At 48.8% G+C, this 12645-nt stretch overlaps 1 protein-coding gene across 7 annotated transcripts; it reads right to left on the bottom strand.

The window, feature by feature from the left end:
• Positions 1 to 171: 171 nt before the first annotated feature.
• On the bottom strand, positions 172 to 10772 carry LOC112880536 (transcription factor bHLH49-like). 7 transcript variants are annotated; one of them, XM_025945200.1, is made up of 9 exons: positions 6046 to 6200; positions 5347 to 5898; positions 2949 to 5272; positions 2590 to 2811; positions 2405 to 2470; positions 2247 to 2315; positions 1937 to 2008; positions 1663 to 1839; positions 172 to 931 (listed from the first exon to the last, which is right to left on the bottom strand). In XM_025945200.1, exons 3-9 carry the CDS (start codon positions 3534 to 3536, stop codon positions 767 to 769), a joined length of 1359 nt encoding a protein of 452 aa, XP_025800985.1. In that variant the 5' UTR covers positions 3537 to 5272; positions 5347 to 5898; positions 6046 to 6200; the 3' UTR covers positions 172 to 766. The 7 variants fall into 7 exon arrangements, 2 of the variants coding, with proteins under 2 accessions (XP_025800985.1, XP_025800986.1); XM_025945201.1 differs by having other exon boundaries at positions 172 to 880; XR_003226356.1 differs by lacking the exons at positions 172 to 931; positions 1663 to 1839; positions 1937 to 2008; ... (1 more) ...; positions 2405 to 2470; positions 2590 to 2811 and adding exons at positions 7508 to 7574; positions 8884 to 10772 and having other exon boundaries at positions 4962 to 5272; positions 6046 to 6355.
• Positions 10773 to 12645: the final 1873 nt, after the last annotated feature.

The following is a 12645-nucleotide window of genomic DNA, read 5'->3' as shown; positions in this document are numbered from 1 at the left end:
GGAGTTGAAAGATCTTTGTCCTAGCCGTGACACGGCACACATTCTTCTCCCTACAGCTCATCTACCGTGCACCTACCATTTGCCCCAATCTGTGATGGCAGATCTTTTTTTTGAAAAACTATCTGCGATGAAAGATCTTCTCACCACAAGAGGGAACATCTGACACTGTAGTAGTGTAGTACATGCATAATTTGTCAAATGTTTTGATCTTTTTTAACATAAAAAACATCGCCCCCATTTAGGAGTGTTTGAGCATCCAAGCAAAAGCAACCGAACGAACGAACACAACCAAAGCCCTTCGCATTACATCCTGCACACACACACACCCCTCACACACAGAGCAGCAGCAGCAGCAGCGCTTCATCTGCTCGCTACAAACACAGCCACTGCTCCGGCACTGTGCGCCATGAATGGGCGGGCGCTACCACCCCAGGCAGAAGCAGAATTTCCAGCCCTCCAGCCCGGCAGCGTCACAGAGAGAGAGAGAGAGATTCCCCATCCGCTCTGTCACCCCTCCCAATCGCTGGCTGCTTCCCTCCGTGGGGGCTCTTTTCAGTTCTGAACACAATAAAAACCCGGCCGTGGCGACGCAGTCGAAGGCAGCTCCTGTAGCAACGCGATGAGCTGGCGCTGCGGCCAGCCAGCGCTGCTGCGGCAGCAGCAGGGGCCAGTTCATGTGTGCGCCCTGCTGCCCCCCTGCGCTCCTGCATGTTCGTCGATCAGATGGAAAAGCCTTGCTCGTATGTGCACTGGGCCAGCCTGTTGGTCACATTTGGAACCCGTCCTGCGACGGCCTGATGCTCAAGTCCGGCGGCCCCAGGGGCGACGGGTACCCCATCTGCGCGACGTCGCTGAATGACCCATTCAATGCGTGGGGCATCTGCTCCAGGAATCGGAAACGGAAATTTAGGGTGTGTTCGTTTCCCTGCCTCTAAATTTTAGAGGAGTCACATCAAAGAGAATCTTGTCATTTAGAAGTATTAAATAAAGTCTAATTACAAAACTAATTGCAGAACCCCAGGTCTAATTCGCGAGACGAATCTAATGAGGTATATTAATCCATGATTAGTGGATAATTACTGTAGCATCACTGTGGCAAATTATGGATTATTTAGGCTCATTAAATTTGTCTCGCGAATTAACACCCATCTGTCAAAAAAAATTTATAAAAAGATTTTATTTAATACTTCTAAATGATAAGATTCTCTTTGATGTGATGGGTCTAAAATTTAGAGGGGAGGAAACGAACACCCCCTTAGTCAGCCTGCTGCTTGGATGAACAACTTGTGATGAGTGTTATTACTGGTTCGAATTGCATGTATCGTATTTCCTAGGATTTTGGTGTCACAAGTTTGCTCAAGAATACTAGAATGGATGAGCATTTGGATAGAAGAGCCTATGCGTTTGAGGAATCTATGGATTGTCTGTCTGCTACAAAGAATGCACTGTATGTAGGTGCTGAGCTAGTTTATTGAATATTAATTAAAGGGTTGTTGACTGTCAAGTGCAATCTTTGGGGAAAATTTATGTTGCTACATGATAGATTAAGGAGCTATATGTCAACTGCTAGCTGAATACTAAAGTGAGTACGGTTGTCTGTGTTGAGAATTTAACAAAAAGGATATAGTATGATGTGTGCAATTGTTTTGAGAAGATGCTAACCTGAGATCCGTCTTTTGCATTTAGCTGTGCCTGAATGATTCTCCTGAAAACGTCTGGATTGGCCATGCCAGCAGCGCCCCCCTGAATGAGGCCTGGTTGCGATAGCTGTAGTTGTGGGTGCATCATCTCGGGGGAGAATCCGAGGGAAGATGAAGGGACACCAGGGAAGCGAAGAAGCTGAAGATAGGAAGAAGGAAAAAAAATCTGGCTCTGTTACATTCTTATTTGTATAATTAATTAACAAAGGAGGATGAGATTGCAAGAAGCATCATACATCTTTCGACAGAAGCCCTTCTATGTTGAGGTCAAGCCTTGGGTTTACTGTCGCCAACTTCATCGATAAGAACTGTGAAATAAAGATGAGCTCGATCAGTATTTTTTTCTGCATGCCATCAGTAAGCAATCGCAGTTACAGGAAATATTACTCATAGTCAGGTCTCAGTATCTAGCGATTACTTTTGTTCAAAAAAAGAAATATCTAGCGATTACTGCGTTTTCAGTGACCTCTGCTCATAGCCAAATCCTTAATGAATTCAGACAAAGTTGCGAAGATTTTGACATATTGGGGGGATGTTAATTATCACCTCGACTTGTCTTTGCAGGGACTGAACATAGTTGATGATCTCGTCAAGCATTACCGCCTTTCCAGTGACCTGAATTCAGTTCATGAAACATAAAGTTGTTAGAATTGTTATGAAAAATATACAGTAACACACAACTTCGTTTCCCCAGAAAAACTTACTTTACTGCAACCGGGAACAAGGTCCTGCAGAAGTTTCATCCTCTCGCTAATCTTCTCCCTTCTCAACTGCAGAAAAGATGCAGCCACCAGAATTTTCAGAACCAGCCATGTCAATTTCAGAGTGCATCCAAAGTTGCAGACTAAACGGTAAAAACTGGGACGCCACTCGGCGATCGAATCCGTACCCTTTCTGCAAGGCTGTGGCTGTTGGTCGCCTGTCCGCGCCGAGCCCGGACATGAATGTAGTCTTCCTTCTGGGACTCGGAGGTCTCTTTCGCTCCCTTCCCTTTCGACTTGCCGGTGGTTGTTGCCGGGCTGCTCTCCTCGCCTTTGTCCTTGCTCTGCACGCTCTCGTTCGCCGAATCCGCAGGCAGGTTGGAGGACTGAACCTGATCGCCTCCCATCACCTTTCATCAGACAGAAACACAGAGATGCATCCATCCATTTAACATCTAGTTCGTGTACAAGTTAACTTGGCTACTCGACAGACTTCTCAAATGACGCTGGGAATGTTTCGGACACGAGCAGCAAGAACGGTGCTCACCTCGTTAGGCCTTCTCCTCTTCTTGGAGTCCGACGTCCCTTTGGACGAGCAGTCCCCGCCGGCCGCCTCCGAGCTCGGCATCGCGTCGTGGCCGTTCCTGCCGAGCTCCGGCTCGCCCTTCTCGTTGCCGTCCTTCCTATGGTGATCCAAGAGCGCCTCCGAGGAGCCACTGAACGCGCTGTTCATGTTCTGATCAGCCGCACCGAAGCCGGCGCCGGCGCCCATCACCCCGCCGCCGCCGCCGCCGAAGCAGGACGCCCGCGCGGCGCGCTCGATGAAGCCGGAGTCCACGGGGAAATGGCCGAGGCCCTGCGGGAGGAACCCGGGCACCGGCGCCAAGAAGCCGCCGCCGCCCCGCGCGGCGGACATGGCGCCGCCGACGTCGGAGAGCGCCATGGCCTGGGACGTGGACGCCCACAGGCCGGCGGACGCGAAGGAGGAGTCCATCATGTGGCCCTGCTGCTGCTGCGCCGGCGGGCACGCGAAGGCGGCGGCGCTGAATTGGGTCTGCCACTCCACCGGGATGCCGGCGCCGGCGGAGGACGCGTTGCCCTCCATCCCTTTCTCGCAGCTCTCGTTCATGTCCATCGGCCACGATCTTTGACCGCGCAGAAGGGGGAGCGAGTAGAGTGCCCGAGCAGCTAGCACTGAACTCACCGAAGGTCAATGGACGAATGGGAGACGAGAAAGGCTAGAGAAGAAGAGCTAGCTCCTCCATTGGCCAGCGAGCGGCATAGGCAGGCAATATGATAGCCGGGGCAAGCACGCAAGCAAGAAGCTCTCGTCACGGCCTATGGCAGGAAAAGGAAAGATGCCCAGCCACTGGAGATTCTGATGCTATCTGTTCCGGCGAGGAGGCATAGGAAGAAGAGCTACGAAAGAGGGGAGGGCCTAGACTATATTAGAGAGAGAGAGAGAGAGAGAGAGAGAGAGAGAGAGAGAAGGGTTGTAGGCAAAGGCTTGTCAGATTTATAGGGCTACTAGCAGTTGTTCACTAGCACTTGTAGTTTCAGCAGTAGTGGGTACTGGGCAGCACACGAGCCACAGCCCACAGCCCCAAGGATGTTGATCACAGCGGCAGGCAAGAGGCAAGGCGATGTTGCAGCTGCAGGCAGGAACCGCTTTACTCCTTCCTCCTAATCACCACCACCATGGCCATGGTGTTGTTTAACCCTTGATGGAGCTTATTTTTAAGTGCCCCTGGCGGCCTCGCCTTTATCTTTGTTAACAGCTCTTTAATCATGCTGTTTACCTTTGCTTTTGTTTACTTACTCCATACTACACGCACACACACAGTCAGAGTCACAGAGAGCAAGCGTAAAGAGGAAGGGGAGCTGAGCTGAGCTGAGCCGATCGAGAGCTCTTCACAGCTAGCGTACTGTAGCAACGAGGAGCAGAGCATTGCCATGCCATCCCGGCCGGCATCCCTGACAGTGCCAACCCTCACGGGCATTTGTTTATGGGCGCCAACCGCTCGCTTTCCTCAAGGCGCCTGGCTGTAAATTATGCCACCCGAATCATTATTTGACTGTTGCAAGTTTTTTATGCCCGGAACGACGATTTATTTACACGCCCTCCGTGATCGGCATGATTAGTTTTGTTGAAGAAAATGGTGGTCAACATTAGCAGGGGGGTGCCGATCGAGGCATTAGCTACTTGCGTTACCCCAACAGCAAAGCAAACCTACTTTCATTGCAACCATACAAAACTCCCACCCCTTTCGTTCCCATTTTCCCCACTAATCTAATCTTCAGGTAATTCAGGCCTCTCCCTCCCTCTCTCTCTAACAGTTGGTTATGAATTTCAGTTACAAACAAGAAGAGATTAGTAATAAACCAACAGGAAATTGTGTTCTTTAGATTAGTGCAAGCTTGAAGCAGCTGCTGAAGGAGATGCGGTCCAAGGGTTCAGATTCTCCTAATCTCAATCTTTCTTTGCGGCAAATAAACAAGTTAAAACTATTCGTTAGCCTCGGGGGGCGCGCGAGCGAGCTCGAATCTAGCTTTAGATTAGTTAAAGCCCAGCCCACCCATGCAATACTTTTATTCACTCCAAACACGCTTTTGCCCCCCTCATTAAGCTTTTAAATTTAGGGTTTCTAAAAGAAAGCATCAGGAAGAAATCTACCACCATGCAAGCTCACTAACACTGCAAGAAGTGGCCTGCAAGTTACTCGTTATTCCCTGCCCGCTTTACCTTTCTTTCAGCACCATCACAGCTGCAGCTGCAGGCTGCAGCAGCCTCGTCCTCCTCCCCATCTCCCCAGCGGCCTTTTCCTCCTCCTGCGGCCTACCATTAGTGGCGCCCTCGCTAAGCTGCTCGCTCTTAAAGCTGTAGCAGAGAAAGCAAACGAAACCGAATCTTGGGAGAAATTTAAACTAAGGACTGCAAAGGATACGACTTCAAACTCCCCGGAAGAAAGAAGATGGACTGGACCACAGGCCGGCTACGTGGATAACAAGTCTTAGTAGATTCCTAGCCACGGCCAGCAGCTATCCAGCCAGCCAGCCAACCAGCTTTCTTGACCTCGCCGGGAAGAAGACCGTAGCCTGCCCGGTAGTGGATCGCCCTAGCCTTCGCGAGCCACGACCCGTTGCCGCGCTCCCTTTGCACGGCCCCGTGCACGGCAGCGGCGGCCGGCCTCGGCGCGGCGCATTCACCCGTGCCGCTCCGGGGCGGGCTCGGCTCGTGCAGTCATTGAGGGATGGGGAAATGGACCCGACCATCCGCCAGATTATCTCCTCGCGCATCATTATGCTCGCCAGAAAGGTTGCCACAGATCTGTGTCTTCTTTCCCAATCATTGCCGTGCATATTCATGTGTGCCATATGCTCGGGCGTTCGCATCACATCGCCTGCAGCGGAAACCGGATAATGCGAGGGCAGGCCAGGATGATATCAGCTCGCTGCTCAGAGCTTGCTGGACGCTGGCAACAAGAGCTGAGGACGAGCTGAAAAATATAACAGAGAGTGAGAGCATCACCTATCCTTTTATTTTCCCTTCACTAACTCTTCATCAGGAGTAAAGAAGAAAAATAATAGTTAAAGGAAACCCAATATTCATATTGATGAGACTTCTTGTGCTGTTAGGGTCCTACCTGTCGGCACCGGGCCATCAGGGGCTAGTGAGGTCAGAGGATTCCTGCAAACAAAACAGCTCCAAGAAATAGCAGCCAAAGGACTCAAAGTAAACAAATGGAGCAATGCCTGCATGGGATTAGCTGGCAATCGTCTCTTTTGGGGTAGTAAGTCTAAAGGTAAAAAAACACAACCCATGTTATATGAAGATAAGATTTTCGACATCGGATTCGTTCATCCCGCAGACCCTGCTCCCCGTGTAGACTGTCCTCATGCTTAACAGCTTCAGAGAGGTTCCTTTTCTTCGCGGCAATACACTGCACTGGTACCCTTCAAAACTTGGGAATCATCAGAACCAGCATCCCGACAAATGATTCGGGGTTTTGAATCAGAATATAAACAGTAATAATCTAAGATCCAGAGGAGAACAGAAAGGGTTCTGATAGGGACAGTCTAAGCTTCTTCAAAGTAAAACAGAATGATCAGACCAAATCCACCACGCCTACCATAATTTGTACACGCTTCAAAAGTTTGTGCATGCAGTTACTAGAGAGATGCATTGATAAGCAAAGAACGCAAAAGCAGTCCTAATGGGATCATTACCAAGAATGAATGATGAGAGTTGAACATGGATGATTCGATTGCAGTACAAGCTAGCCCATAATATCTGAACATCACGAGTACACACACCGTGTGCTAATTCAACATTCGATTCCCATGTGCATAGGGTACAGGATCTCTAATTGTGCTTAGGAAAGCGTATGCCACACCTTTCTGAAAACCATAAACAAAGCACAGTTCGTGGCAAAGCCAGCTGCACGCGAGATGCAAGTGAGTATATTTTTGGTAAAGGTCTATGTTAGGTGTAACCTTGGGGGTTATGATCATACGAACAGAGACTCGGAAATTACTCATTATAATAAACCCTAATAATGCATTATGTCGTACGCTAATGGTCTTATTATACTCCTAGAGTAGTGATTAGAGCTGTAAGCTAGAGATTAAACCGCAAAATACATATCTGGGGAACACTAAAAAACTATCCCCGAGAGCGGAAATGAAGTAATAGAGTTGATAAGGGCAGCAGCCTGCTTATTTTGTCAAGGCCAAGCTGTTAATGATTGGCATGGAGCTAGAGCAACTTGACTGTATATCATATAACATTATGTGCGTGTGCATCTGTGTATGCGTCCGTGTGTTTGTTGCCTTGTGTGTGAAGAAAAAAAAAATTCACAGACATAATGTACCAGATCTGGATACCCACTACGGCAGTCTATGCTTCCTTTTTTTTTGTGCCTATTTCAATGTATCAAATAACTAGAGTGCAAATTTCCCAGTGGAACAAGTACTGTTGTCCATAATAATTCACGTAGAACTACCAAGTTTGCTTGGCCTTCTCTAATAAGTCTAGAGATATTTTTTATGAATGGAACAGGGTTACTTATTAGATTTAAATTTATGGCCCTCTGGGTTCATTGCTACCTCTAAAGCAGTAGCAAACGTCAAATATATTAGGATTACAAATTTCCTTCCTCCTGACGATTCGACCCTGAAAAGAATAGCACATATGTTCAAATTTGACAGCATCCATGCTTGCAAATGCCTGATAAGCATGCATTTGCATAAAAGGTATCCATTCATCTTTATGTTCAAAGGCCCCTACATCCACCAGGCAGTAATAACAGCAGCACGATGGAAGTGATTACTCTGCCCAACATTGTTGATCTTTGTCCTTATCACAAATAACAGTCTTTACTTTTGCTTAACTTAATAACTGCTACAATTTCTTCTGCAGAACGCTTTGTGTCTCTTTTGAAATCAACAACAGGGCAGCAAGTGAAATATTGAACATGCAGTACTGGAGGTAATTGCCATCCCAGAAATATCTAGAACATAGTCATTATAAAAACATTTCTAGCACATGAATTTCACAGTTAAGGAAGAAGAAAACAGCAAGTCCATTGTATCTAGGAACCGGGACTTTGCAAAAGCAGGTGAAAGGTGTAACCGATGGGACAGCTAATCTCACTTTGCTCCAGCCCTTTATTGTGATCTATAACTCAATTTCAAAAAATTTGACCAAGCTTAACATGCATACAAACCAAGTAGGCACCAAGAAATATTTTAAGGCACTGGACCATGCATACCTATATTAAATGGCATAATAATGCTATGCAACCTCCTGTACAGAGTCGATGTAGTGGTAATGAGTGGTGATAATGTGCAAATAAAGATTTATGTGCAAAAGTAGAAATGTACCAATCAGGTACATGAACCTTATGTGCGATAAGAAAAATGAGAAAAGCTAACTGATTCATTGAAAGTCTAGATGTACAAATAAGGTTGCCCTCAGTGCCAGACAGAAACTAAAATGAACCAGACTGCCTCAAAAGGAAAGCCACAGGCCTAGTTGGCCCTATCGCCTCTCCTATGTGTTTCTCTTTCACAACTGAACTGTGTAATGACAGTAGTACAGTAGGAAAAATAGCATTAAGTATGTATCAGGTAATTGATGGTTCCTAGTCCCTACCATATGAAAGAAGCTAAATTTATCTGAATTTAATGACACTTTTGCGTAGGACATACATCTCAGGTTCATGTTCAATTTTGAATCATGCTGACTGAAAAGGACAATAATTAGGTTTCAAGTTGCTGAGACACAAGAGATGTCAATCATGCTGTTGGTTCAAGGGTACCATAGTATTCAATAGACATGCAATAAAGTCATGAGGTTCATGGCACATTAAGAATTCTTCTCGAATGGACAGTAATAACCACTGACAACAGTTGTCTCATATACTATACATTTCAGTGTAATAAGTAAAAAGAAAGGAGCATCATTGCAATCAAAATATTACCAGTAATCCCTGCAAGAACAAGAGCCTTCTCTGAAATGATGAAATCGATTTGCATCCCTAACAATTATGCTCCTCCTGTAAATCTTGCTTAGAAGTTTTATGGCATGATGACAATCTCCGCAGATCCGGAGGTTATTTACTACCCTAATAGGCGTGCCAGGAGCAGTGCTGATGAGCCCAAAGGCTATCGCAAGCTTCTCACTATGAAGAGCTAGTGAGCTCTCTTTCACATCTTCATCATCGATATCTAGCAGCACTTGTGAAGTGTCAGGAGTATATCCTGTATTTTTAAGCCGTTGACAAATCTCACTTAGCATCTTATATATATCCCTCTTACCGGAGTGGCTTTTATCTCCGGAAATGAACTCATGAATTACACCATTAAGTTCCACTGAGCTGCTCCCAGGGATCTTCAGCACGCCATGATCCAACATAAGCTTCCTCACCTTATGCACTCCTCCCCAGTTGCCATCTAGTGCATATATGTTGGATAGCAACACATACCCTGCATGATCATTGGGGGCAGCCTCAATAAGCCTCTGGCCAGCCTTTTTTCCCAGCTCTAAGTTCTTGTGAGTTCTACAAGCACCCAGTAGTGCCTTCAACATAGAAGCATCTGGCTCCATCGGCATTATCTGAATTATCTCCTCAGCTTTCTCAAACATACCTGCACGGGAGAACAGATCCACCATGCAACCATAATGTGCAATGTCGGGCTCAATACCATAAACTCTGGACATTCTCTCAAAATACCGTATACCTTCATCCACTAACCCCCCATGGCTACAAGCATTGAGTATACTGTTGAAAGTAATCTTGTTAGGCACCAATCCTTTTGACTCCATCCTGGTGAAGAGCTCCAGAGCTCTCGTGCTGCAACCATTCGCTGTGAAACCAGCTAACATTGCATTCCAAGTATCCAAGCTCATCTTTACTGCAGCGTTCTCAAACACATAAACTGCACCCTCAATAAACCCACATTTTGAGTACATGTTTATCAACGCCGAGCTCAATTTCTCGTCAACTTCAACCCCTTTCCTGATGACATATGCATGTGCCCAGAGCCCCAAAGCAAGTGCCCCCAAGTAGGCAGTTGCTGAGACAACGCTCACTAATGTCACCCTATCAGGCTGGCACTCCTGTCTCGCCAGCATCTCCCGGAACACCGCGATTGCCTCGTCGTACTCCCCATTGGCGACGCACCATGAAAGGACTGTGTTCCAAGAGACGCTGTCCCGGGACGGCATCCTGGCAAAGAAATCGTGGAGCGCGTCCGCGTCCCCACCCTCCTGCGCGTACCCACGCAGCAGACAGTTCCAGGCGAACATGTCGTTGTCTGTCCCGCCGTCGAACACCCTGCGCGCGTGGGGGAGCATCCCGCACACTGCGTAGGCGTGGACGAGCCTGCCGCGCACGCGGCGGTGGGAGGCGAGGACGCCGCGCTTGGCGGCGTGCGCGTGCAGCTGCGCGGCCGCGGCACGGTCCCTCCCGCCCGCGCAGGACGCGAGCGCGAGCGCGTACGCGGCGGGGTCCGGATCGGCGCCCGAGCGGAGCAGGTGGTCGAATAGGCGGAGCGCGAGGTGCGGGTTGAGCCGCATGCGCGCGGCGTACGACGCGGACGCCGCCGAGGCGTGGGAGGCGGCGGCCTGGGCTTCCGCGTCGCATGGCGGCGGCGGCGGCGGCGGTTGTGCTTGCGGCTGCGGTTTCTTCGTGGTGGGGGCGAGCGTGGTGGAGGTGAGGAAGAAGGGGACAGTTGGGGGAGGCATTTGGACAGCGGAGTGTGTGTGGAGCAGGAGCGCGTGTCGCGCGGGGACGGAGTCGCGGCCGGCCGGCGAGGGGGCGCACGAGGAGGCCGCCGTGCGTCGCGCAGCGGATGAGGTGAAACTTGAAAGTGGCCAGGTGGGATTCTGTCGTTCCGGCCCAGATCACCTTGTTGAGGCCCAAATTCTGTTTGAATTCATCCAGCCGCGTTGGACTCAGCTCTCAGGTCCAGAAAAATAGGTCCAATGAGAGAAACAGACTGGATCCGGCGGCATTAGCAAGCCCCAACCTTTCAATTCTCAACTCAAGAAAAAAAAGAACTTCTCACGTATGGAGAGTTTATTTGAAGACCATGTGGAGAACCTTTTAAAATTGCTGACATGGCAGGGTTATTGCTGACATTAGCAAAATTTATGAAGAGTTTCATCCCCATAATACTCCTCTAGCTCGATTATCAAATTTCCAGTCTTGATAACTGTGCAATAAAATTATACGCCGAGTCCGTTCTCAGAGCTCCACGTGAAGAATTTTTTGTATAGCCAAAGAATGGAACATGAGTAGGGTGTTGTGGGTACGCACGGAACATGGTTGGAGCGAAGAAATTTCACATGAGAGGTCGAGAACCCTTTTATTTATTCATGCTGGAATCAAGAAAACAAACTCCGTTGCAAGAACAGAGCCGAAGAGTTGCAGACTCCAGAAGTTAGGTACTGGCGGCCACTCCACGTAGACATATACAATGTCAAGCATGAGTAAACGAGTCATCCATCGACGGGGAGCCACCACATCACATGATCTCTTCCTTCCTGTAGTAGACACGTGCTTCTAGCTGCGGGTTTAGGACGACAAAATTAAGGGACACCATAATGGCGACGCTCAAGCTCAACACTCAGCAATCCAATGCAACCACGCATGAACTACCCTTTGGAGCTTGGACTCTGGACCATTCAGGCGCCCTTTTCGATCTCCCCACGGTTTTTCACGGCTTTTCAACCCATCCGCCTACTTTCTCGTCACGCACTTGTGTTCGGCACTCACTATTCTCCACGCCAAGCAAATCAAAGCGAAGCTAAACCCAACCCACAAACAAATCAAGCCCCGCGCTGGCCAGAATTGGGGAGGAAATTGAAACTAAACCAGCCGGAACCCCGCGCGAGAGGGCGGCGGCCCCCGCGCCGCGTAGGATCGGAGGCGCCTCGCTGCGCGACACCTGAAAGCGTCGCGCGCCGGCGTCACGCGGCGGCCGCGCGCCCCAAAGGCGACGGCGACGGCGACGGCCCCGCGTCAGCAGCTCGACAGCGAGTCATCTCGGCGCGACGACGGCGACCCGGCCGCTCCTCTAATCGCCGTGACAGCGACGTATATATTGGGTCGTCCTTGCCGTTTGATTAGTAAGCGCTGCGCCTGGGCCGGCTTAACTTGTCGCCTAAGGACACAAAACGCACGTACTAATAACATTGATCATCAAAGCTTTAAAAGTTTGGCAGCACAAATTTTATGACGGCATCTGTTTGGATCATCTAGGGTTAAAGTTTAGTCTGTGACTAAAAATTAGGATCATTTGGTCTCTAGCTAGATGAAGTGGCAGCAGAAGGTTCTCCCCCTGCCCTAATGGCCCTCGTTATCCTCGTCATCCGCATTGCTGCTGCTAGTGCGTCACGACCTTAGTTGTGAGCTTAATTAATCGAAAGCAGATGCGTCAGCAGACTTTAACATGCGTGCCAAAGTTTGTCCGCATCATCTCGGGCCTGGGGGAGACCCAGCTTTAATTTTGCGTGCCGTTGTTTTGGCCTAATCTTAGGCGTCAAGGTTTTTGTTGACACCGGTAGAGACTCCCTTTTTCGTGGCAGCAACCAATCTTACCAGCCCGTGTAACATTCTGCGTCGGCATTTTTGTCAGCAGCAACCAACAAGTCTGTAACTTTCACTGATCATGCCTATTCCATTCTCTGCCAATTCCTTTGCAAATAAGCGCAAGACTTTTGTTCCTTTTCCCTCGGT

The sequence above is a fragment of the Panicum hallii genome, chromosome 2 (assembly GCF_002211085.1).
Source record: "Panicum hallii strain FIL2 chromosome 2, PHallii_v3.1, whole genome shotgun sequence".
NCBI classification, from domain to species: domain Eukaryota; kingdom Viridiplantae; phylum Streptophyta; class Magnoliopsida; order Poales; family Poaceae; genus Panicum; species Panicum hallii.
The sequence above is the reverse complement of the archived record's forward strand: the minus strand, read 5'-3'. Positions and strand labels throughout refer to the sequence as shown.

Excerpts from the sequence above, each read along its gene's own strand:
- LOC112880536 (XM_025945200.1), bottom strand. The coding sequence starts at position 3,536 with ATGGACATGAACGAGAGCTGCGAGAAAGGGATGGAGGGCAACGCGTCC. Across the intron at positions 2,812-2,948 it reads AGAGGAGAAGGCCTAACGAG|GTGATGGGAGGCGATCAGGT; the intron begins GTGAGCACCGTT and ends GTCTGATGAAAG. Across the intron at positions 932-1,662 it reads ATGCAAAAGACGGATCTCAG|AGGCAGGGAAACGAACACAC; the intron begins GTTAGCATCTTC and ends TCTAAAATTTAG.